The sequence below is a fragment of the Hyla sarda genome, chromosome 4, assembly GCF_029499605.1.
Source record: "Hyla sarda isolate aHylSar1 chromosome 4, aHylSar1.hap1, whole genome shotgun sequence".
NCBI lineage: Eukaryota > Metazoa > Chordata > Amphibia > Anura > Hylidae > Hyla > Hyla sarda.
In genome coordinates, this window is record NC_079192.1 from 404,466,073 (window position 1) to 404,491,731 (window position 25,659).

At 41.4% G+C, this 25,659-nt stretch overlaps 1 protein-coding gene across 4 annotated transcripts in view; it reads right to left on the reverse strand.

Moving 5' to 3' along the window:
• Positions 1-1,870: 1,870 nt before the first annotated feature.
• Positions 1,871-25,659, reverse strand: part of KIAA0930 (KIAA0930 ortholog) — a 56,575-nt gene continuing 32,786 nt past the window's right edge. Inside the window, exons 2-10 of one of the 4 annotated variants that reach the window (XM_056517459.1) lie at positions 23,907-24,082; positions 13,829-13,933; positions 12,431-12,508; positions 11,216-11,317; positions 10,846-10,986; positions 10,412-10,606; positions 8,123-8,288; positions 5,094-5,249; positions 1,871-2,614 (exon numbers count right to left, since the gene is read on the reverse strand). In XM_056517459.1, coding sequence (XP_056373434.1) covers positions 2,574-2,614; positions 5,094-5,249; positions 8,123-8,288; positions 10,412-10,606; positions 10,846-10,986; positions 11,216-11,317; positions 12,431-12,508; positions 13,829-13,933; positions 23,907-24,082 — 1,160 coding nt within the window. In that variant the 3' untranslated portion in view covers positions 1,871-2,573. Of the gene's footprint in view, positions 2,615-5,093; positions 5,250-8,122; positions 8,289-10,411; positions 10,607-10,845; positions 10,987-11,215; positions 11,318-12,430; positions 12,509-13,828; positions 13,937-23,906; positions 24,083-25,659 lie in introns of all 4 variants that reach the window. The other 3 variants (XM_056517458.1, XM_056517461.1, XM_056517460.1) reach the window with 3 other exon arrangements.

The window sequence follows — 25,659 nt, forward strand, 5'->3', positions numbered from 1 at the left end:
AATAGTGAGTACAGCTCTCGAGTATAATACAGGATATAACTCAGGATCAGTAATGTATGTATACAGTGACCTCACCAGCAGAATAGTGAGTACAGCTCTCGAGTATAATACAGGATATAACTCAGGATCAGTAATGTAATGTATGTATACAGTGACCGCCTCGGCCGGTGATAGGCTGAAGTGCCGCGTGACATACCGGGCTAAAGGAAGTAGGAAGTAAACAGCCCGACAGTCCTGGTGGTCTGACCCCTCCCCCCCCATAATAATATGCAATTGTGATATGTAATCAACACAAAAAGAAAAAGCAAAATATATGGCCATAGAAATGGAAAAAAAAATTATTAAATAAAAAAAAATATATATATATATATATGCACATTTTTTTATTTAATGGGGTTAATAGAAAAAGAGAAATACTTTTTTTTTGTTTTAAAAACCACTCCCTGTCTCTATAATATTATATATATTGTATATCATATAAAAAAGAAGAGGCATTCATTCCAATGTGGTAAAATATGGTGTGTTTATTCACCCATCCTTTTATATGATGCTTGCCAGTGACATCGGTGTTAAGAAATTTATATGAATAATGTATGCAAATTGTTAACACCGATGTCACTGGCAAGCATCATATAGAAGGAAGTGATATAAGCTGTAACGCTGGCTTGAGAAAGGTCTCATTGTGCAGACCGAAACGTAGCACTTGTAACTGGATGGGTGAATAAACACACCATATTTTACCACATTGGAGTGCCTCTTCTTTGGATTTGTATCTTCATGGGACATTGAGTCTTGTCTCCAGTAGCAGAGAACCCGCTGGGCCCAGAGCCTCTACACAGTGCCGGTTCCTTTCCAGAGAGTGTGTGAGTGAATATATATATGAATATATATATATATATATATATATATATATATATATATATATATATATATATATATATATATATATATATATATATTTATTATATTTGTGTATACTTTATTTTTTTATATTTTTTTTGATTGGCATTTTTATATCCTTTTAAATTGCTAGTAACCTACATATGACAAATATGTATTTTTTTCCCCCCTCTTCATAACATCATTGATCAATACATTACAGGGGGCAGATCGGCGACACAGATTGTGTACTAAAGGAGTATTTTGTGGCTATTCCTATAAAAAAAAAAAAAAAAAAAAAGTGCTGTATACACAGCCACAGTCTGATTTAGTAATACTGATTTAAGCTAGGAAAAGATCGCCCTCTGCTGTGCAAAGCTTGCAGGTGTACTTTATATTTAACAAAAAAAAAAAAAAAAAAAAAAAAAACACACACCTACCCGTTTGTGATTTTGAAAACTGCTATTTAGGCCAGTTTCACACATGTGTAATGAACAACCAATGTAGCCTGGAATTGCAGCTGTAACCAAATTTTGTTTGTAAAACTTTTTGAATTGCCTAGTGTTGGGGGATTCTAACCTACTAAGGAACAATAAAACTAGCCCCACATTACATAATAGAGTACTATCTATGATCAGGCTGTTTTAGGGTCAGGGTGGGTCAAGTGACCAAAATTGTACAATATTGAAGGTGCCATGTTGGAAAAATCCATCTAATTGAAAAGAAAAATCTGTAAAATCCCGATGTCCTCTATTAATTCCTCCATAGAAGTAGCTCCTACCAGTGGTAGCTATTGGTAAATTACATATGCAGAGTGCGCACAACCACTTACCCTGCCCCCACCGCTGACAACATGGAGACCAAGCGACAACAAAGGCATCAAACACTAACACTTATATTATGTTCTCGCCCACAAATAGTCACTTTCCCAACTTTTTATCAGTACAATTCACTTCCGGTCACAGTCTCCCCCCGCAAGTTACAACAATCACATTGTTAATACATTTAATAGAACTTTTTTTTTGTTGTTGTTGTTTAATACAAAAAAAAAAAAAAGTATTAGAGGATTACATTTGTCCTTTTGCTCAGTATTTCCCTTTACACACAAAATTTTATATAAAATATTGAACAAAAAACAAAGAAAAGAAAAAAACAGACACGGACACTTGCGCACGTAACTTGCGTTCTCGCTCACTTGCAGAACAGGAGGATGGACGGAGACACCAGAATACCAAGTTAGTCCATAGCCCACTGAATCACGGCGTGACATTCATTGAAATCTCTGACCAAAGCACGTGCGACGTGCGTACACCAACGCGCTCACTGTCCACCCGCAGTAAACGTAGGTAATGGAGAAAGTGTTTATAAAGCGTGTCCGTTTCTTAAACGCAGCCCCCTTTTTTTTTTTCTTTTTTGACGTGACAAAGTCCCACCAGACCACTAGATGGCATAAGCGAGCATCTTAAGGGAAGGATGAAAGGGTTAAAAAGAGGCACTTTTTGACTGGCTGGTATTTCTTTGTTTTTATTCCTTTCCTACTGCGATCTGGTAGGAATCGGGCTTCTCCCTCGCTCGTCTTTGTTCGGTGCGCAAATACCAGATGGTAGTTGTTGCACATGAAACCACTGCAGGTCAGGTAGGCACTATGGCAGTGAAAATTCAGTTTTCCCGAAAGGCGGTGCCAACTTCTTCTGCTATGACATCAGGATTGGCTTCTGTCGAACTTCCAATATATCTACAGGGGTAAAAAATAAAATAAACAAAAATAAAATAAAAACAATTATATAAATATTATATTATATATAATCTAATTATATATATATATATATATATATATATATATATATATATATATATATATATATATATATATTATATATATATTATTTTTTATTTTTATATTTGTGGGCATTTTTACTTCCCAGTTTTTGTTCTGCTTTTTCATTGGAACCGATAAAAGGAACTTGGCTGAATTTTTTGCTGAGTTCATAAAAACAAAAACCACCGGGGCACTTTATGGCAGTATTTGATACAGTGAAACCACCTAAGAAAAAACATCTAGACTGATTTACAGTCTATGGAAGCCAATTCCTTTACCCTACAAAGACCAGATGTTTTAGTAGGAATACCTAAAAAACAAATTGGGGGATATTTATCAAAACCTGTCCAGAGGAAAAGTTGCCAAGTTGCCCATAGCAACCAGATGGCTTCTTTCGTTTTTTAACAAGGCCTCTGAAAAATGAAAGCAGCGATCTGATTGGTTGCTATGGGCAACTCGGCAACTTTTCCTCTGGACAGGTTTTAATAAATCTCCCCCATTGGGTGTACATGTGTTCCAAACAATCATGACGCAGATCTGGACCATAGCGAGCCGGAAGAAGACAATTTTAAGGGACCTTTAGAGAACAGATGCTGGCAGCATTATTGGAGCTTAAAGAAGTACTCTACCCCTAGACATCTCAACCCCAATTCAAAGGACTAGGCATAATATGTCGACAATATACATGAATGGAGGAAGCGTGGTGTGATGTCACGATCAGAACGCCAGCTTTGGGTAGCCCTAAACGCCAGGGTGCCAGCCTGGAGATCGCAGGGGGTCCCAGCGGCCTGAGACCCCCCCCCCCCCTCAGACATCTTATCTTCTGTCCTTTGATAGGGGATAAAATGTCTGAAGGGGTACTCTTCCCCCCCCCCCTCAAAGGGTTGAAGGAGAAGCATTTCTAGCACCACCAAGTGTCATCGCAATGGAAGGAGACTGTCCAAAGTGGAGGGAGCAGCCTGTATGACCGCTGAATAAGAAAGTCGACAGACTGACATTGAGGTGTCAAAGTAAGCAGTGAAGGGGGAAATGAAGAGTGGAGCCATGATGGGGCTAGTTATAAGATAGATGGATGAATGATATTGGGAGCCATACTGGGAAATATGAATGATATGGGGAGCCATGCTGTGGACTATGGATGATATGGGGAGCCATGCTGTGGACTATGGATGATATGGGGAGCCATGCTGTGGACTATGGATGATATGGGGAGCCATGCTGTGGACTATGGGTGATATGGGGAGCCATGCTGTGGACTATGGATGATATGAGGAGCCATGCTGTGGACTACAGATAATATGGGGAGCCATGCTGTGGACTACAGATAATATGGGGAGCCATGCTGTGGACTATGGGTGATATGGGGAGCCATGCTGTGGACTATGGGTGATATGGGGAGCCATGCTGTGGACTATGGATGATATGAGGAGCCATGCTGTGGACTACGGATGATATGGGGAGCCATGCTGTGGACTATGGATGATATGGGGAGCCATGCTGTGGACTATGGATGATATGGGGAGCCATGCTGTGGACTATGGATGATATGGGGAGCCATGCTGTGGACTATGAATGATATGGGGAGCCATGCTGTGGACTATGAATGATATGAGGAGCCATGCTGTGGACTATGGATGATATGGGGAGCCATGCTGTGGACTATGGATGATATGAGGAGCCATGCTGTGGACTATGGATGATATGGGGAGCCATGCTGTGGACTATGGATGATATGGGGAGCCATGCTGTGGACTATGGGTGATATGGGGAGCCATGCTGTGGACTATGGATGATATGGGAAGCCATGCTGTGGACTATGGATGATATGGGGAGCCATGCTGTGGACTATGAAGGAGAGGGGGGGCCATGCTGAGTACTAGGAGTGAGATGGAGAGCGAACGAATAAGATGGGAAGCTAAGCTGACAACCAGGAATAAAATGAAGAGCCATTACATGGACCAATAATGAGAGGGGAAGGCCATGCTGGGATTAGGAAGGAGATGGAGAGCCATACTGGAGACCAGGAACTAAAGGGGCGCCATGCTGTGGGCCAGAAATTTTGCACAGAAAATTGTGACCTTCATGTGTTTTGTTCCAAACACTGAGCAGCGGAGCACACTTAAGTTGACCAGACTGTCGCTGGAGCAGACACCAGCAACTCGTGATGTCATAGCCCCGTCCCCTCATGACATCACACCCCACCCCCTCAATGCAAGTCTATGAGAGGGGGGCGTGACAGCTGTCACGCCCCCTCCCATAGTCTTGCATTGAGGGGGCGGGACTATGAAGTCATGAGCTCCCAGCTCCAGCGTACAAAACAGTTTGTTCCAAACGCTGAGCAGCGGAGTACCCCTTTAAGGAGCCTTTACTGTACTTTGTTTTATCCAAGACTTACCGGACAAGATGCGCTGCAGTGGCAAAGTGACGTAGGTGAGATGTGCATAGAGTAGGAAGTTCTCGTCAGTTCTGTTCAGTTTGAGCCAAGATCCCACCAAAGATCTCCCCGTACCAGAGAGCGAGCGCGACCTCAAGTTAGTGACATTATGAATATCTGAAGACAAAGTCACAAATGGTTTGTATACAATGGGATATAGGAAACAGCATAAATCTAGATGGATCGTATCGTCCTTATAAACCGGTCTATGCCAGGAAAATGACAATTTTTGGCAATGGGAACTTGCTGAATAAGGTCTTCATCATTTTTAACATATGTTCAGCACAAATAGAGAAACACAGCCGCACATCCACCATTTGTATTTTGATCTATTTGCTTCTCAGCATAATTTAAAAAACTAACAGGTTGTTATTATACATTTTGATCAATTATTAGCAGGGGACTGCATGGGGGTTTCCTCCTGACATCCTCCCGGCCCTCTGGCAGGGAGCACTTGGTAGGTGTTCACATTGGTGTGGTTCTCTGCGGCGGCCATTGTTTCAGTGATGCTTTGTCTGTGGGGTGGTGCGGCCCAGAGCCGGGGGCATGGTCGGGCAGCAGTGGGGCTGCCTGGCCCCTGGGTGGTTCCCCCTGTGGGCATGGTGTCTCGGAGGCAGTGGTCGCTGCCCAACGCTGCGCATTGTTAGGTTAGGGTCCCACTCTGACTAGGTGGCCTTGACGTGGCGAGTGGGCTTGTACTTTTTGATCAAAATGTATAATAACAACCTGTTAGTTTTTGAAATTATGCTGAGAAGCAAGTAGATCAAAATACAAATGATGGATGTGCGGCTGTGTTTCTCTATTTTTGCAGTATACCTTTAAGATATGACATCTATTAGGCCCAGAATTCAGGTAAACAGCCACTGGGACCTTAAAATTTCCCTCTGGCTTCTCAGTCTTAGGGCTCGTTCACACGAGTGTATTTCTTTTCAAACTCACAGCGGGAAATCCTTTTTATGAGCCCTAAGGCTGTAAAAATGGTAGGAGCTGTTATGGAGGTCGTCGGACTCTCCTTTGTGCAGTTACATAACAGCCACCACTAGGTAGAGCTTACGGAAGATTAAAGGGGTACTCCTGCGCTTAAACATCTTATCCCCTATCCAAAGGATAGGGGATAAGATGCCTGATCGAGGGGGTCCCGCCGCTGGGGACCCCCGTGATCTTGCACACCGCACACTGTTAAAATCAGTCCCCGGAGCGTGTTCGCTCCGGGTCTGAAGCATTGTGACATCATGGCCCCGCCCCCAATGTGACGTCACACTCCTCCCGCTGCGATCACGCCCCCTCCCATAGGCTTGCATTGAGGGGGCCCCGTGATCGACAGTAATCAGACCTGGAGTGAACACGCTCCGGGGACTGATTTTATCGGGGTGCGGCGTGCAAGATCACGGGAGTCCCCAGCGGCAGGACCCCCACGGTCAGGCATATTATCCCCTATCCTTTGTATAGGGGATAAGATGTCTAAGCGCCGGAGTACCCCTTAAAACATTTTTTTTTATTAAAACAACTGATGCCAGAAAGTTAAACAGATTTGTAAATTACTTCTATTAAAAAATCTTTACTCTTCCAGGCCTTATTAGCAGCTGTATGCTACAGAGGAAATTATTTTCTTTTTGAATTTATTTTCTGTCTTGTCCACAGTGCTCTCTGCTGACACCTGATGCCCGTATCAGGAACTGTCCAGAGCAGGAGAAAATCCCTACTGCAAACCTATGCAGCTCTGGACAGTTCCTGACACGGACAGAGGTGTCAGCAGAGAGCACTGTGGACAAAAAAGAAATTCATAAAGAATAGAATTTCCTCTGTAGCATACAGCTGCTAAAAACTACCGGAAGGGTAAAGATTTTTTAATAGAAGTCATTTACAAATCTGTTTAACTTTATGGCACCAGTTCATTTTTCATAAAAAAAAAAAAAAAAAAAAAGTTTTCTGCCGGAGTACCCCTTTAATTAATCATTGTTTTCAATAAAGATTTATAAAACTTTTTGAAGTAAGCTCCCCTAGTGGTGGCTGTGGGCAGCCAGAATTTTATCATTGATATCTGTCTGTCTATGCATGTGATTTGGTACTAAGTATCTGGAAAAAGGACCAAAGATGTCATTAAAATAATTTTGGACCTATTTATTTAACACTTATATAGTGCAGCATAGGCTATTTTTACTGAATAATGTAGAGGTTCTTGTATATGCCCTGCGCTTACCCGTTTTAGCTGATGTGTCAGGCATGAGTTTGTAGCCATATTGACTGGAATTCCATCGCTGAAATGATTTCCTAATGCTGCCTACATTTGCCATGAATCCTCTGGCTTTGCAGAGAGAAGGGGTTGTGTTTGATCACTGCACCTGGCCATCTAATTAGAGGTGCTGGTGTTCACCCAGGTGAACTCATTGACTCACAACTAGGTTAGATCAGTTCACATTATGAGCAGGTTTGATGCATTTTCCTTTTAAAATTGGGTTGTTAAAGGCGAAAGTGATTTGACCTATAATCACAATTGTGGTGTTTCATAAGGATCTGAAGTCTTTACGCTGTGTTTGTAAGTTACATTTTTACTGCATTTAAAAAAAAAAAAATTTACAGCATTTTTGCTGGTTCTACTGTAAATTTGCATAACAGTGCAACAAAAACGCAAGGGGATGTGTATCACTTTTATATATCCTGATTCCATACAGATAGCAGCAGTAGTATACAGATAGAGCTAGGAGGGGAGGAGAGGGGCCTGGGAGATAGCAGGATTAATCCGATTATGTCATCCTGTAGTTCACAGCAACTCGGCTGACCCAGGACTGCTCACTTCCTCAGACACATTAAACACTGTGATTTCCTGTGGGTCAGGCTGGTGATCACATGACCCAGTAATAGCAAAATATTGTATGGATGCAGCTATGCTGAAATAAGACAGATGTTGATGTAGGGCTGGTGATGGTGAATATGTATGATATGGGAAAAAAAAAATGGAGTGCTTCTTTAAATTTTAATAAACCACTTACCTCCCCCATCATCGCTGTCTCTGAAGAATTCCTCACTATCATTGGCCGAGTGCGACTTCTTCATCTCAGCATTTCGGTTCCTCGGCACTTTCCTTTTGAGGGATGGAGAGAAGAAGGAAGGACGGTTGTTCCGTTCAGGGGTGGGGGGAGTGCTGAACGATGTCACCTGTAAGAGAAATTTAGAATTATATAAAAAAAAAAAATAAAAAAAATAAAAAAAAAATAAAAAAAATTATATATATATATATATATATATATATATATATATATATATATATATATATATATATATATATATATAATATATAATTTTTTTTATTTATTTTTTTAAATATAATTCTGAATGTCTCTTACAGGTGACATCGTTCAGACGCAGAGGGAAATTTATATATATACAGTGGTCCCTCAACATATGATATTAATTGGTTACAGGAGAACCATCATATGTTGAAACCATCATGTCGAGTACATATGTCTATGTAAAAATGGTAATTGGTTCTGGGGCCTCGGAACCATTGTAAGTTGAATACATATCTCTATGGGAAACTGCTAATTGGTTCTGGGATGATCATTGTATGTGGAGTGTATGGGGAGTGTTTAACAAACCAGGGTGCCTCCAGCTGTTGCACAACTACAACTCCCAGCATGCATGTACAGCCATTGACTATCTGGGCATGCTGAGAGTTATAGTTTTGCAACAGCTGGAGGCACACTGATAGGAAAACATTGATGTATGGGGTGTATAGTGTGTATATGTATTGTATGTGATGTGTGACATTGCATACAGTACTGTACAGTTCTTTAAATACCTTCAGGGGGGACAGAATGTCCTCCATTACCATCCTGCCGACTACAGCTCTATAGGAAAGGAAGGGGAGGGCAGCCAGCAGCTCATTGGATGCCTGCAGCAAGATGCTGCAGGCTATTGGCTATGGCGGCACTGGGGGGGGGCGGGGCTTACATGGAGCTCACAGTGGAAGCCTGTATGAGTTAGCAGGACAGCATGTGAGTAACAGGAGGCAGAACGGGGCACATTAAACAACTATCTGTCAGTTGCTGAAGTTGTCAGCGCTGTCAGATAGCTGTTTGTACGATGGCCTAGACACACAGCAGCATCATATGTCGATGCTGCCTTCAACATACGATGGGCTCTGAGAGGCCATCATATGTTGAAATGATCATATGTCGAGGCCATCATAAGTTGAGGGGTCAATATTATATATATATATATATATATATATATATATATATACACACACACACACACACACACACACACATTCACACACATATACACTGCTCAAAAAAATAAAGGGAACACTAAGATAAGACATCCTAGATATGAATGAATGGGAAAAAAAAGTAATACATAATAATAATAATAATAATAAATAAAATAAATAAAATAAATAAAATAAATAATAATAATACATATATTACAGTTAAAACCAGTTTTCCCTATTGAAAACCAGTTTTTACTGAACGCCTTTTAGGTTTTCGTGTATTCCAGGGGTTCTCTGCCTCAGACCAGTCCTACTTAAGAAGGATTCTACAATACAGGAATATGGGTGCACTACTGTGGTAGATGTATACAGTGACATTGGCTATCCCTCAACACTGATGTTAAAATCGAGACATTTGCCAGTGTATCCTTATATGAAGGACATACCAGAGCCCGCACACCAACGCCAATGTTGCTCAAATGGCGCGGGACCTAACGCTAAACCTACCTGTGCGTGATTGTAGGCACACTGGAGGGTACCTGGGAACACGCTGTGAGTCGACCGAATGCTGCCGTAATTGCCCACTGGCCCCTGTTTTGCTTATCAAGCACAGGTAGGTTTAGCGTTAGGTCCCGCGCCATTTGAGAAACCTTGGCGTTGGTGTGCGGGCTCTGGTATGTCCTTCATATAAGGATATACTGGGGAGTGTCTCAATTTTAACATCAGTGTTGAGGGATAGCCAATGTCATTGTATACTACCACAGTAGTGCACCCATATTCCTGTATTGTATTATTATAATTGTTACACATCCACACCGTCTATCTGGTGTAGGATTCTATTGTGGCACTTGTAGTCCGCTGCAGGCATCCTCCATTGTATGCATTTTTATGGTGGGGATCGCCCCTAGCAACGGACTACAAGGGCAGGATCTGCTCCCCCAGTATAAATGCACAACTGCATTTGGGGCTGAGCACCTCCAGCCATTTGAGACCACATTTTTTGTTGTTTACTTAAGAAGGGTTCTTTGACTGCTCAATAGTATGTGGTATAGAATGTGACACTCACCCGCTCATGCAGGGGGGAATTGGGGTTTGAATCCTCCTCTGTACCATATGGAGAGGTGTCTCCGGTGGACACTCTGCTCACCGCCATCTCCGCATGTCCTTTCCCTTGTGGTCCTTTCATCCGCACAAACTCCATGTTGTTGTATTTGTAAAAGCCAAAGGACATCTTCTGGGCCATCTTGGCTGCCACACTGACCTGGCACAAAAAATAGCATTAAAGAATTTGTATAACCACTAGGGTGCAGTAGAATTATTGTAAGGTAAATTTTAGATCACTGCATTACAACAAGGGGTTATATGGAGGGGCTAAGTAAATTGACTTTTATTAGCACTTCTTCTATATCCCCCCCCCCCACCCCCAGCATCCCCTCATGAAGGTGATACCATATTTTCAAATGTTATTCTGCCCGATTATTGCAAAGATCCCGCACTTACCCGGTTGTCATACACTTTCTTTAGAGCCTCATAGCGGATGGACCCCTGGAATATGACTCCTTGAAAAGTGTTTGTCTTGTCGCTGGCCACAAGCTCGACACAAACCATCTCTCCTTCACCTACCGTCATATCACTGAACACCTACAACACATGGTAATACTCTCCATAGTACTCATTCCAAAACCGGTAACCATGAGATAGAGAGAGAGATATGGGATAGATAGATATAAGACATATAGATATATATGAGACAGATAAATAGATGAGAGAGAGAGAGATAGAGAGAGAGAGAGTGTGAGGCGAGACGAGACAGATACATATGAGATAGATAGATAGATAATGTAGTGTTTTCAAGAATAACCACCATTACCTCCTCAAAATTGTCAATCATGTAGAAGATATTGGGATAGCTGATCTTGGACTCTTCCCCCTTACTGTCCATGGGGTGTTTGCTTGGAGAAGCGAATACTTGCTGGAAACAACATTTTTTATATATATAAGATACATAAAAGATACAGGAGACACAACCACAGGTCTATAAAGCTGTAAACAAGTCCCATCAGGAATATTAAGATGTAGCAGAGTTGACTTTGTTCTTTTATAAATACAGATTATTCTCACTTTACCAACATAATGCAGTTAGCTGCCTACAGCTCCAGCTTTGCTACATTTGTATAAATACAATTCATAAAAATATTAGGGACCATTAAATAATACATCTAGCAGACTCTGTCAGTGTCTTTTCAGGTTATGTTACGGCCTTGTCCTAAAATAAAAAAATCAAGCACCTCTCTCTCTCTAACCCCCCCCCCACCCCCAAATATTTAGGCACTCCATAACCCATAATTATTTATAATTAGAGAATATATTTTTTTTATAATTGTCATGTTGTTATTTCTATGTTATTTATGTGTGTTATTGTACCTTTATGAGAGGAGCAGTGCAAACCCATGTGATGTGACCCTGCCTGCCAATGGGAACCCCTAAATTCTTGGCCATGTAGAGTAGTTAGGGAAGGAGTTACCCCAGTCTAGCCCAGTGCCAAGTCTGAGCACCAGTGTGGTAAAGGTGTGAGGAAAAACTCTGGATAAGATAGATTTGATCTGGGCCTTCTCTTAGTCATTCTGCAAGGATCACCCGCACAGTGGAAGTTCATGCCCTGGTGGAGGAAGCTACAGGACCTTGACTGAATCTTCAATTCTCTCAAGTCAGTATCAATTTATTGGGTAAAAGCACCACAAGTCCATGCAAGGCAACAGGGATCCCGAGGGGTTACGCTGCACCCTCTCACTCCGCACATAAAGACAATTATCCGTAACCTGACATCTGTGTGTTCATTTACTTCATGTGTCTGGCCCAGGAGAAGCCGTCTCCAACATCGGACCCTGTATAGGAAAACAGTGCCCCGGAGTCACAATAATATATATATATATATATATATATATATATATATATATATATATATATATATATATATATATATATTTTTTTTTTAGCACAAGGCCGAAACATAACAAAAATGTGAAAATAGTACAAGGGTCTGAATACACTGAAGATTTTCATATTCAGTAGACTGCTCACCCACCTGGGATTTCTTCTTATGTATGTGGATGTCACCAGCATCAGAGCGAGTACACACTGCACAGGTCACCATGTAATCTAGCTGCGGAGAGACACACCAGTAGTTATGTCTAGCCCAGTGTTTCCCAAGTAGTGTGCCTTCAGCTGTTGCAGAACTACAACTCCCAGCATGCCCGCAGTTACTCCTCTGACCACTAGAGGGCAACACAACAAGTACTTTGATGTACAAATTATAATCAAACACCTATCCCTTATGTGTATAGGAGAGGAGCTGTTCGGCACCGGAGTACCCCTTTAAAAGGCTTAATATTTTCACGTTAACAACTTCATACAGATTCTTAAAAAAAAAAAAAAAAAAAAATACTTTTACCATTATTTGAAGACATTAACACCCGAGGGGGACTTCCTAGTCGTAAACAAACTTCCTGAGCAAATTAGGAACCGAAACCCAGTTTAGCATTCACAAACCGCAGATCTGTAACCTAAATATGAGGGACCAATGTGCCAGTCAGGGGCAGGAAAATGACTCCCCCCCCCCCCCCCCCCCCCCTCCATAAAAGAGGAACGTTCTAGTTACAGAAGATTTGCTTCTTTATAGCCCCATCGACTTTCATGGCATTCTGTGGCATTGGTCAGGTTCAGTACTGTTTGTAGACCGTTGATCTAAAGCAATGAAAACCTAACCATGGCCCTACAACTATTTGGCATGGAAAGCTATAGGGGTTATCCAGGAATTTTTTTTTTTTTATCTTTTATATATATCTCAACTGGCTACAGAAAGTTAAACAGATTTGTAAATTACTTCTATTAAAAAATCTGAATCCTTTCAGTACTTATGAGCTGCTGAAGTTGAGTTCTTTTCTGTCTAAGTGCTCTCTGATGACACGTGTCTCGTGAACTGTCCAGAGTAGAAGAAAATCCCCATAGCAAACCTCTTCTACTCTGTGCAGTTCCCGAGACAAGCAGATATGTCAGCAGAGAGCACTGTTACCAGACAGAAAAGAACAACTCAACTTCAGCAGCTGATAATTATTGGAAGGATTAAGATTTTTTTTTTTTTTTTTTAAATAGAAGTAATTTACAAATATGTTTAACTTTCTGGAGTCAAAAAAAAAAGAAGAAAAGAAAAGTTTTTTCCCCAGGAATACCCCTTTAATTTTAGGACATTGATAGGATATCTGCATTGGCTAACTACTCCCCTACTCTCCGCCCCTCTGATCCAGTTGCCAAAATATTATGTACCTTCAATATAAATCATGGAGCAGGAGACCATGCTCTTGAGGCATCTTCAGACCCACAGTACATCTCCATGGCCGAGAGAGGATAATCATTTGGGACCCCCAAACACAGAACAAGGGGGTAAATACATGTAAGGGGGTCCTAAAAGTAAAGAATTACTGACCTTCTGCAAAATGAGGTTCAAGTAGACGCTCTCCTCCCAGTCTATGTCGGGGTCTCCAAGGCCAGGGAGCTTCTTAGAATCCTTACGATAGACTTCAACTTCTACCTGCTGAAACCAGAAGAATCTTATGGCGAACTTCATAAAAATCATCACCCAATAATATCCACAAATGATATAGTAACTATTAGGGGTGTGAATCGGCAAGAATTTGGCGATACGATACGTATTGTGATATACGTATGACAATACGATATATCGCAATATATCCAGATTCTATTTACGGGACAACATATCCCAATTCTGTCTCAAAAACAATGTATTTTACACTTTTATTAAAAATTAATTTATTTTTTTATACACTTTATTAGACTTTTAGGAGGAATCATTAGATTCCTCAGAGAGATGATTAGAGTTCTATTGAACTCCATTGATCTGCGATCCATTGATAGAGCCTGGTCAAGCCAGGATCTATCAATGAGCGAGCCACGGGACAGCAGGAAGCAGAGGTAAGCCCTCCGGCTACCTCCACAGTGGATCGCCCGTCCACCCCACTTGCCCACCAGGGAGTATTCACAGATCCCTTTAGACACCGCTGTCAGCGGCGATCTGATGGGTTAATAGCCAGCCGCGGCAATTGGCGCATGCTGGCTATTAGCGGCAGCCCCGGCTACTGAAAACAGCCGGGGGCTGCAGAGTAGGGAGCGGGCAGGAGTCCGGATCCCGCTCCATACAGACTGCTGAGCGCCGCATAATGGATATTAGCGGCGGTGATGCATCAGTGGCCCCAGGCTACTAAAAATCAGCCGGGGGCCGCAGAGTAAGGAGCGGGCAGGAGTCGGGAGCCCGCTCCATACACCCAGAGTGCCACCACGCTTGTTAGGTCCGGCCCTGCTTGCACAAGCCGAAAAAATTCACCTGCCCGGCGCCCGGAACAGCATGTCCCGGGCGTCAGGAGATACAAATTCCACACAAATAAAAAAAAACACAGATGCCACGCCCCCTCCCATAGACTTGCATTGAGGGTGCGTAATGTGATGTCACGAGGGGAGTAGCAGTGACGTCAGGACCCCCGCCGCCTGCTCCAAGTATTCAGAACAAAAATGTTCCGAACGCTGGGTCAGCGCAGTACCCCTTTAATATTACTTCCATAGACTGTTCTAACACAGAAATATGCAGCGTCAAATATACAGCGTATACGCTACGTGTGACCCTACTCTACACTGTCCTATATCTACTCCGCACCAAATGCTGACATTGTGGCACGGCTTACTGGGGAAAAAAAAAATAAAAATACATAAAAAGGGACAGGCGATTGGCAGAATTTACCATAACACTGTTACCTAGCACTTAAAACATACATTTTATTCATATATATTAAAAAGATGCAATACCGGAAGAAAATGCCCTCCAGCAATAATATGCCAACCAATTACACTTCTTACAAAACAGCAAACAATGTCCAAACAACAGACAAACATATTACAGGGCTCAAACTGTGGGATCTGTACTTAAAAATCCAGCATAAAAGAAGGTACAGGCACGATCATCGAAACCAAATGCAACACTTGTCCCAACGTGTTTCCCTCGGGTGGTGTTGGGTTCACCAGGGAATATATGAATTTTTATTATATATATATATATTTTATTATAAAAATGGAGAAAAGCAGCACAACCAGGAAAATGAAAAAAAGTGTCCAGAGCAAAGCAGCTTGTAGAGTCCTGACCAAAGAGGACTCCACAACGGTAATAGCAAAAGGATCTCACCGCAGCACACAGTCCAATTTGAAGAGAAAAAAAGTTCTTTTACCATGGAATAAAAGCACTTTTTTTTGCACTTTATATTGGACTGTGTGCTTTGGGGAGATCCTTTTGCGCTCTCTCTCTCTCTCTCTCTCTCTCTCTCATTTATTTATATTATTATTATTATTTTTTTTTTTTTTTTTTTTATAAAGACAACAACTAAAGATAAACTGAAATAGCAGTCCATTATGGAATGGTGATTATAACCAGAGTCAATAAAGCCACTTACTGCTACCCTGCGCCAGGATATTGGAAGAGGGAGTCAAATTGACTAACAAAACATTTAGGTCTGTGGAGAGATTAGAGATGTTCATACACATGAAGAAATTCAGTCAAACTTGTGTAGGGGAAAAGAGGGAGAGTACATGTTGGATCAGAAGAAGGTCAAGAGTCTAGCAGGGGTCTATTTCAGTCTCTCAAAAACGCATGCAAGCTAAGCCAAGTGGTAGGAAAAAACTAAAATGATCCAGCACTGTGAAAAACTGCAGCTTTATTGATGAATACTCATTAAAAACAGCATGGAACAACTTCAACACTTCACAAGGTCGACATATTGACGCATTTCAAGCACATGCGCTAAGCCAAATACATGTATATACATATAGAGGGGTAGGAAGGAACATCTAAAGGAGCATTTGGCCAACCTAAAGCTTGTCCAACTGACAACCCTCAAACCCGACCCTCATACACATGCATGTTCAGTTTGGCTTAGGGCACATGTACTCTGAAATAGGGAGACTGAAGACGACCACTGGCAGACTGCTCTCCCGAGAACAATAGGATTGGGCAGCTCATACCCAACATGCCTGATCTTTCTCTCCCATGATATCTGCTGTCAAGGGTGCTCTCATATACATTATCGGCCAAGAAAAGTCTATTGGTCAGTTTACGACTTTTGAAGTTTTTACGACTCTTATTCAGCTCTGGATAAGGATTTTTCGTTTTCCACCCAAGAACGGGATGCCAACTTATTCTTTGGCAGAGGTCAGTGGTTTTCATTCATTTCAATGGTCGTTTTCTATTGGTATGGGCTATTTTAGTGGTAGTGACTAGTCATGTGACCGGGGGGAGTTCCCGGTCATGTGACCGGAATTAATCACACGTTGAATCATATGACGGCATGGGTGAGAAATTTAGGGACACGTCACTGCCTTGACCCACCTCCACTAGTTACGTGCTGAAAGATGATAGGTTGTAGTGATATCTAGGATATTGGGAGAATGTAGCCGATTGGTGAAACCAATAAATAGATGATGTGGCAAGATTAAATTGGTGTATGTGACATGCTCCCACAAAACACGCCTACAAAACAGGCTTTAAAGGGGAACTCCTGTGGAAAATCAACTGGTGCCAGAAAGTTAAACAGATTTGTAAATTACTTCTATTCAAAAATCTTAATCCTTCGAGTACTTATCAACTTCTGTATGTTCCACAGGAAGTTCTTAAGTACTGGAAGGATTAAATTTGTTTTTAAATAGAAGTCATTTACAAATCTGTTTAACTTTCTGGCACCAGTTTATTAAAAACAATTTTTTTTTCCAGTGGAGTGCCCCTTTAAAGCCATATGAGAGGTGTTACACAGTATTGGTATCCCAGCCCTTGATAAAGCCAGTTTTGGCCGGCGAAACGTCGGGGGGATACTGTGGTGTTGGTTTTAAAACATCAACTTAATAGTTTGGATTAGCAATGAGGGTTGCTATATAGAGAACCTCAATCATGCTTCCCATCTTACCATCTAATACTTAACTTTTTTTTTAATAATGGTACCCCAGTAGGGGACAGAAGCCCAAGAGAGGGATTTAAGACTGGACCTTGGGCTATGGAGTGATTGATTCTATAAACCCCAATATTGAATATTGAGATCTCAGTCCATAACTACCAAACTATAAGTTGTGTTTTTTTTAATACACTATTTAGTATTATTTTCTACACAGGGGTTTTTATATTTTAATAATAAGTAATAAATAAATAACATTTTAAAAAGGGTAGCTCATAGTTTTAGGGTATTCACCCCTTAGGGGCGGAAGCCCCAAAAGGGAATTGGTAATTATTATTACTATTTTAAATGTGACTTGTGGTCTGCTGAGTTTTTGTGTCCCGAACGGGCCATTAAAATTAATACTAAATAGCTGTGACAAAAATAAAGATATGGTGTGAACCTAGCCTTACATGGGGAGAGACACATGAAAAATGTATATATTGTTTATCATTGTTTCTCCAACCTGGGTGCCTCCGGTAGTTGCAAAACTACAACTCCCAGCATGCCCGGACAGTCTAAGGCTGTCCGGGCATGCTGGTAGTTGTAGTTTTATATAGCCAAAAACAAAGAGACCCACAATACTAATATTATTTCAAAAAGTATAACAATCTTTGACGAAGCCCATACGCGAAACGTGCGTTGGGGTGTTGGTGCTTGGTGTTCCTGGCCTTTGGGTATATGACAGGTAGTCTTTTTTAGGTATTTCCTATTTATGTCTGTTGTATTGCATTGCTGCTTCCTATGTTACCTCAATGTATGTTAGATATTATATCTATTGTTACGATATTGTAAACATGCAGCTACGCCAGCCTTATATTATGTATACTCTTGACTGAATACCTCCATTACCCATACCAGGCCCACTGGCACCTGTTGTCTCCTGCGTGAGGTCATCCTCTGCCTTTTTCTAATTTTTTAAAACTGTTTTTTATTGTCTAATAAAGATTGTTATACTTTTTGAAATAATATTAGTATTGTGGGTCTCTTTGTTTTTGGCTATATATTGGTACCCCCGGGACCTACATACGGCACGCATTGTTTTGCCGTTTTTGTTGTTTGGCTAAACTTAGTTGTAGTTTTGCAACAGCTGAAGGCACACTGGTTGGGAAACACGGATATAAAAACGTACAGTTATTGTAGCAGATTGTAACCGACAGTGACAATCTGATAACTCAATAATAAAGAATCACCTGAATGTAAAACAGAAAGAAAAATAATTAACAAAAATGTTAAAAAATACAGAAAATAAAATTACATATGATTTGATTAAAGTAAACTATTAAATAAAATAAATAAAGCATACACCTTTACAATAAAATTAATTAATACATAAATAATATTCATTAAATAAAATACACACACATTCATACAATAAATAAATAATACATAAAAATAAAATACATTTAATAAATAAATAAAAATATGTTAAATAAATGAATAAAATGCATGGATAAATAAATGCATAAATAAAAAGCGTTCACTGCTGGGAATTGGGACTCCTCAGAGCTCCAGGCTTTGTTCTGTGAAATCTAATTAAGGCAATTAAGAAATACAATGAAAGCTCTTCACAATACAAATATCCGATAGAATAATGAAGCCTGAAGGATTGGGTTACACAAAGATTTATATCATGTATACACTAGATCTGGCTACAAAACACTTATGAACAGAGTTTATAAAGGTCTTGCATGACACGTCTGCTTTCTTTCAGAAACAGTGCCACACTTGTCCACAGGTTGTGTGTGGTATTACGTACGGTTTGGCTCATTTCAAATGTCTGGTGATCATCATAATGGGGGAGATGTTTCAAAACCTGTGCAGAGGAAAAGTTGTCGAGCTGCCCATAGCAACCAATCAGATCGCTACTTTCATTTTCCAGAGGCCTTTTCAAAAATGAAAGGAGCGTTCTGATTGGTTGCTATGGGCAACACAGCAACATTTCTTCTGGGCAGGCTTTGATAAATCTTCCTCTTTATGACTATTTTTCATTCATATATTTTTTTTATTATTGTAAGGACCAAAAACTTTACACAAAACTTCTAGTTCCAGATCCAGTTCTTAACCCCTTAGCTACAAGGCATTAGTTGTCATACACCATGAGCTATTTGGCCGCCCATGTGCCTGAAGGCCTTGAGAGTAAATGGGGCCACCAGCTGTATTGTACGGCTTCATCTTTTTACATATGTTATTTTTTTGTCTTTCACTCAGTAGATTTTATCTTGTTGACATTAAAGGGGTACTCCGGTGAAAACCTTTTTTTTTTTAAATCAACTGGTGGCAGAAAGTTAAACATATTTGTAAATTACTTCTATTAAAAACTCTTAATCCTTCCTGTACTTATTAGCTGCTGAATACTACAGAGGAAATTATTTTCTTTTTGGAATGCTCTCTGATGACATCACGAGCACAGTTCTCTCTGCTGACGTTATCATAATAATAATGATAATAATACTTTATTTATTGTTGTCCTTAGAGGGATTTGAACCCAAGTCCCCAGCACAGCAAGGCAGCAGTGCTAACCACTGAGCCACCATGCTGCCCTTAGCATATATCTGCTATGCATGGTTGCTAAAATGGACAGAGATGTCAGCAGAGAGCACTGTGCTTGTGATGTCATCAGTGTTCCAAAAAGAAAGGCATTTACTCTGTAGCATTCAGCAGCTAATAAGTACTGGAAGGATTAAGATTTTCTTAATAGAAGTAATTTACAAATATGTTTAACTTCCTGCCACCAGTTGATTTAAAAGAAAAAAAGGTTTTCACCGGAGTACCCCTTTAATTCATTTAACATTTGTTTATTTTTGGTGATCATTTTTCAGCATATTCCTTAGATTAATATTTCAGCAATTTTTTTTGTTAAAATGTATTTTATATATTTTTTTTTTAGTTTTTTTTTCCCCCACCTTTTTATCTTATCAAATTTTAAAGGGGTATTCCACTGTTAGACGTTATCTCCTATCCAAAAGGATAGGGGATAACATGTCTAGCGGCGAAGTACCCCTTTAATGAACCTCAAAATACAAAAAATACACTGTGTGAACATAAGGTTATGTTATTTGGGGAAGAAGAGAAAGAAAAAAAAATAAAAGAAAAAAAATAAATAAAACACTGCCACTCTGTCTACAGACTGTGTGTGACATTGCAACCAGGCCCAATTCATTTCAATGAAAGTGAGCTGCAATACCACACACACAACTCGTCGTCAGGTGTGGCGCTGTTTGTAGAAGCAAGAAGCAGCCATGTTTTGTTATTTCTGGACGACTTATTTCTTATTTCTGTGCAGAGATGTCAGGTAGTGTTAATAACAAACTGATCTAGAATAAACCACTTAACGCCTTGATCGCCACAATAGACCCCGTAATCCCTCACCTAATTCTGTCACAACAGTTTACAGTATCTCATCCCTCCTCTATTTCTAAGACACCAACATATCAGCGTAGGAAAAAAACACCAAACTGGAAGCTTTATACATAAAAACTATATAAAATATATTGATGCCGAATAATCATTAAATTAATATTCCTTTCAGTTCCATTAAAGAGGTATCCAGATAATATAAAATTGTATTTAAAGGGGTACTCTGGCGCTAAGACATCTTATCCCCGATCCAAAGGATAGGGGATAAGATGTCTGATCGTGGAGGTCCCGCCGCTGGGGACCCCGTGATCATGCACGCAGCACCCCGTTATAATCAGTCCCCGGAGCATGTTCGCTCTGGGTCAGATTACTGCCGATCACGGGGGCTGGAACGTTGTGACGTCACGGCCCCGCCCCCGTGTGATGTCACGCTCCTCCCCCTCAATGCAAGCCTATGGGAGGAGGCGTGACAGCTGTCACATCCCCTCCCATAGGCTTGCATTGAGGGGGGCGGATCGTGACATCACACGGGGGCAGACAGCTGTCACGCCCCCTGTCATAGGATTGCATTGAGGGAGCGGAGCGTGACATCACAATGTTCCGGCCCCCGTGATAGCCAGTAATCAGACACGTGCTCCGGGGACTGATTGTAACGGGGTGCTGCGTGCAAGATCATGGGGGTCCCCAGTGGCGGGACCCCCGCGATCAGGCATCTTATCACCTATCCTTTGGATAGGTGATAAGATGTCTTAGCGCCGGAGTACCCCTATAATCCTGGCTCCAGGAAATAGCTCACCTTCATAAGATGGAGGAACTCCTAGCCGACTCTAAGCGTTGTGTGGACAAACACTATAGAATCTGGTCCCCATTGCTCCAATTTCTCTCTTCTCCAGATTTTAGGGACCTACATTCCCAATTACCTCAATACCGCTAAGTTGCTCCTCTCTGATACGCCAAGCTTAGATTTAGTTCTCTTCCCATTGTCCCATTTCCCCTGTTCTCTGCTCTTTGTTCTTTCTGGTCTCTTCCGCTCCCCCCGGTTTCCCCACCTTCTTGTGTTCTTAAAGCTCTATGTATGTGCTGAGCCATGCCTGTTCTTTTTTGTATGGTTGGTTGTGGTGGACGACTATTCTGATTATTATCGTTCTTGATATATCTTTAATAAAACATTTACTTTAAAAAAAAAAAAAAAAAAAGTATTTAAATAAGACTACACCCCCCCCCCCCCCCTCTCCTGCAGATATACAAGTTACTAATATAGTGTTAATCACAAATTGTACTGGCATTAGCATTTATTTGTGAGATTTACTCCTGAAAGGAAATTGTGTAGTCCTCTTATTGTCAGTGTGGTGTTGTCACAGTAGATGCCGGCTCCACCCTGTTAACCTAGAAGACGCATCATCCTCTACTTAATTAGGAGTTGTGGCTGGATCTGATCTCTAAGCTCTAACCCTGCCTCAAGTTATATCAGCCCCCCTATGACCAACCTTTACCATACCATCGCTTTGCAATATACACATATAATACTATATATATATATATATATATATATATATATATATATATATATTTATTTACAGCGTTACAGCACACTGCCTTGTGTTGAATGATGCCACAGGCAGAGGAGCAGACAAGGAATGAATACAGCAGGTTCTGCACGCTCATTGAGATAGTCTGCTGTGCAATGTTCTTGTTGGCTTCTGAACTAGGGCAGACAGGTAAGCAATGCTATATTATTTTTATTTGGTGTCGGAGTACCCCTTTTTAAATGAATGGAGCCAAGTTATAATACCACACACACACAGGACAGGCATGGTATCAAGACCTATGGGCCATACTACACATCCATATAACTCTGATTTCACAATGCTATCTTCTCTATGTGCTGTTCCTCTGTTAGCCCTCATGGACATGTATCACTGAGCGTTACCATTCCCCTTGGGGGAGATTTATCAAAACCTGTGCAGAGGAAGAGTGGTGCAGTTGCCCAGAGCAACCAATCAGATTGCTTCTTTCATTTTCCACAGGCCTCTAAAGAGGCCTGTGGAAAATGAAAGAAGCAATCTGATTGGTTCCTATGGGCAACTGCACCACTCTTCCTCTGCACAGGTTTTGATAAATCTCACCCCTTGTCATTAAGGCATCTCTCTGCACTAGTCATCCCTGATTGGATAAGGTCTTAGTGTGCAAGGACACGCCCTCTTTGACAAGTGGAACAGTAACATATAGTCATATATTTCCAGGAGGACTAACAGAGGAACTGTGCAAAGCAGATTATTGGAAAATATGCTCCGGAATGGTTATTTTAGTAGAGATGCAAGTATTTACTAAATCCGACATGTTAAGTAGAGTCATAGGGGGAGATTTATCATTGCTTTTAGAGCATTTTTTTTGTCTATATTTTGGCGCAGTTCAGGCGCAAGCAGCATATTTAGCGACTTTTATGCGCCTTTTGATATAGGCAGTTTTATTCTTTTTTCCTACTCGTAGAACTTTTTCTTTTTGACCATGAAGTGGTCACATATTTATCATTTGCGACTTTTGTCAAAAGTCGCTATTTTGTGCGCAAAGGTACTTTTTTTTTTTAGGTGCAAAGCTACACCACCTACCAGTAGGCGCGGGAATCACTTCTACCTTCCGCAAATCAACCGTTAACCTTGATGGACGTCAGCGTCCCACTCCCCTTCCATGACGTGTGCTCAGGATCTGAGCGCGGGTCATAGCTGGGGGTCCTGGCAGCAATCTGCCCCCAGGACCGATATCTAATTCCAGACATCACCGATCACGGTGATGCCCGGCTTTAACCCCTTAGACACCGCAATCAAATTTGATTGTAGCGTCTAAAATGCAAGTAAAAATGTCCCGGCAGCTCTGTGAAAGTAAGTAAAAACACCTAACCTGCCAAATTCAGGACCCGGGAAAGGGTCTACTTCCCTCCCTCACAAGTGTCTAGAAAAAGTATGTGGTAGAGCTTCTCCCTGCTGCACCTTCTTGATAAATAAGATGCCCGCTAGTCAAACCCACCGCCCAAATAAACGTGGGGAAATAGCTCTACCATAGACAAAAACTGCTCTACCGTAGACATTCTTTGATAAATCTGGGCCATAGTTATTATAAATACAATTAATACAGGATTAAGGGAAAGTGGATGTGAACATTTACCCTGCGGGGTACGCCTCTGCTAGTCACCTTTTTTCCGTCAGTGCCATCTGTGTTCACGTAAGAAAGTTTCCGTCGCACATAGAACAGCATGTCATCCTGCCGTGGAGCCCATTTTTCCATAAAATAGGTGGAATACATCCATGTCCAAAATACAATGCGGTCGTCTTTAAAGCAGCCTAAAAAGTCAGAAGGGGAAAAAAAACAAAAACTAATAATTAATAAACAAAACAAAATGTATATACTATTTATTTAAAAATATATATTTTTCTCAGCTTTAAGGGATAATATATATATATATATATATATATATATATACATACACACACACACACACACACACACACACACTGTATATACTCGAGTATAAGCAGAGTTTTTTCAGCACAATTTTTCGTGCTGAAAACGCCCCCCTCGGCTTATACTCGAGTGAACAAAAAAAACTTTCTGGCCTGTCAATCCCTTCAGTGGTCTTCAACCTGCGGACCTCCAGATGTTGCAAAACTACAACTCCCAGCATGCCCGGACAGCCATCGGCTGTCCGGGCATGCTGGGAGTTGTAGTTTTGAAACATCTGGAGGTCCGCAGGTTGAAGACCACTGCCCAGGCCTTAGTCATCATCCAGAGCCCCCTTTTGTTTTCTACTCACCTCCCCTCGGTGGGAAGGAAGGGTGAGCTAGTCCGGGCCATCTATGCTGCAGGGACCGTCCGGTGTGGAGGGTTAGTCGTTCCGGGCTGATCATCTTCACCGGGAGGCCCTCTTCTCCACTCCGGCCCCGGACTAGTGACGCTGCATTGACGCCACCGCACAGGGACGTTCATGCGCACGGACACGACGTGCGCGTCGTCTTCAAGGCAACGTCACTACTCCGGGGCCGGAGCGGAGAAGAGGGCCTCCCGGTGAAGATGATCAGCCCGGAACGACTAACCCTCCACACCGGACGGTCTCTGCAGCATAGATGGCCCGGACCAGCTCACCCTTCCTTCGCACCGAGGGGAGGTGAGTAGAAAACAAAAGGGGGGTCTGGATGATGACAAAGGCCGCAGTGGTCTTCAACTTGCGGACCTCCAGATGTTTAAAAACTACAACTCCCAGCATGCTGAGAGTTGTAGTTTTGCAAGATCTGGAGGTCCGCAGGTGATGATGAAGCTGGGGGATGATGACGGGGTGCTGATGATGGGGGGTGTTAATGACGGGGTGATGATGATTTGGGGTGTTAATGACGGGGGTCTGGATGATGACAGGCGGTGATGATGAAGGGGGGATGATGACGGGGGTGTTAATGATGGGGGTCTGAATGATGACAGGGGGGATGATGACATGGGGTGGATGATGTATTTCCCACCCTAGGCTTATAGTCGCGTCAACAACTTTTCCTGGGTTTTTGGGGTGAAATTAGGGGCCTTGGCTTATATTCGGGAAGGCTTATACTCGAGTATATTTATATATTACATATACATATATACACACACACACAGGTCCTTCTCAAAAATTAGCATATTGTGCTAAAGTTAATTATTTTCCATAATGTAATGATACAAATTTAACTTTCATATATTTTAGATTCATTGCACACCAACTGAAATATTTCTGCTCTTTTATTGTTTTAATACTGATGATTTTGGCATACAGCTCATGAAAACCCCAAATTCCTATCTCAAAAAATTAGCATATCATGAAAAGGTTCTCTAAACGAGCTATTAACCTGAATCAACGAATTAACTCTAAACACCTGCAAAAGATTCCTTAGGCTTT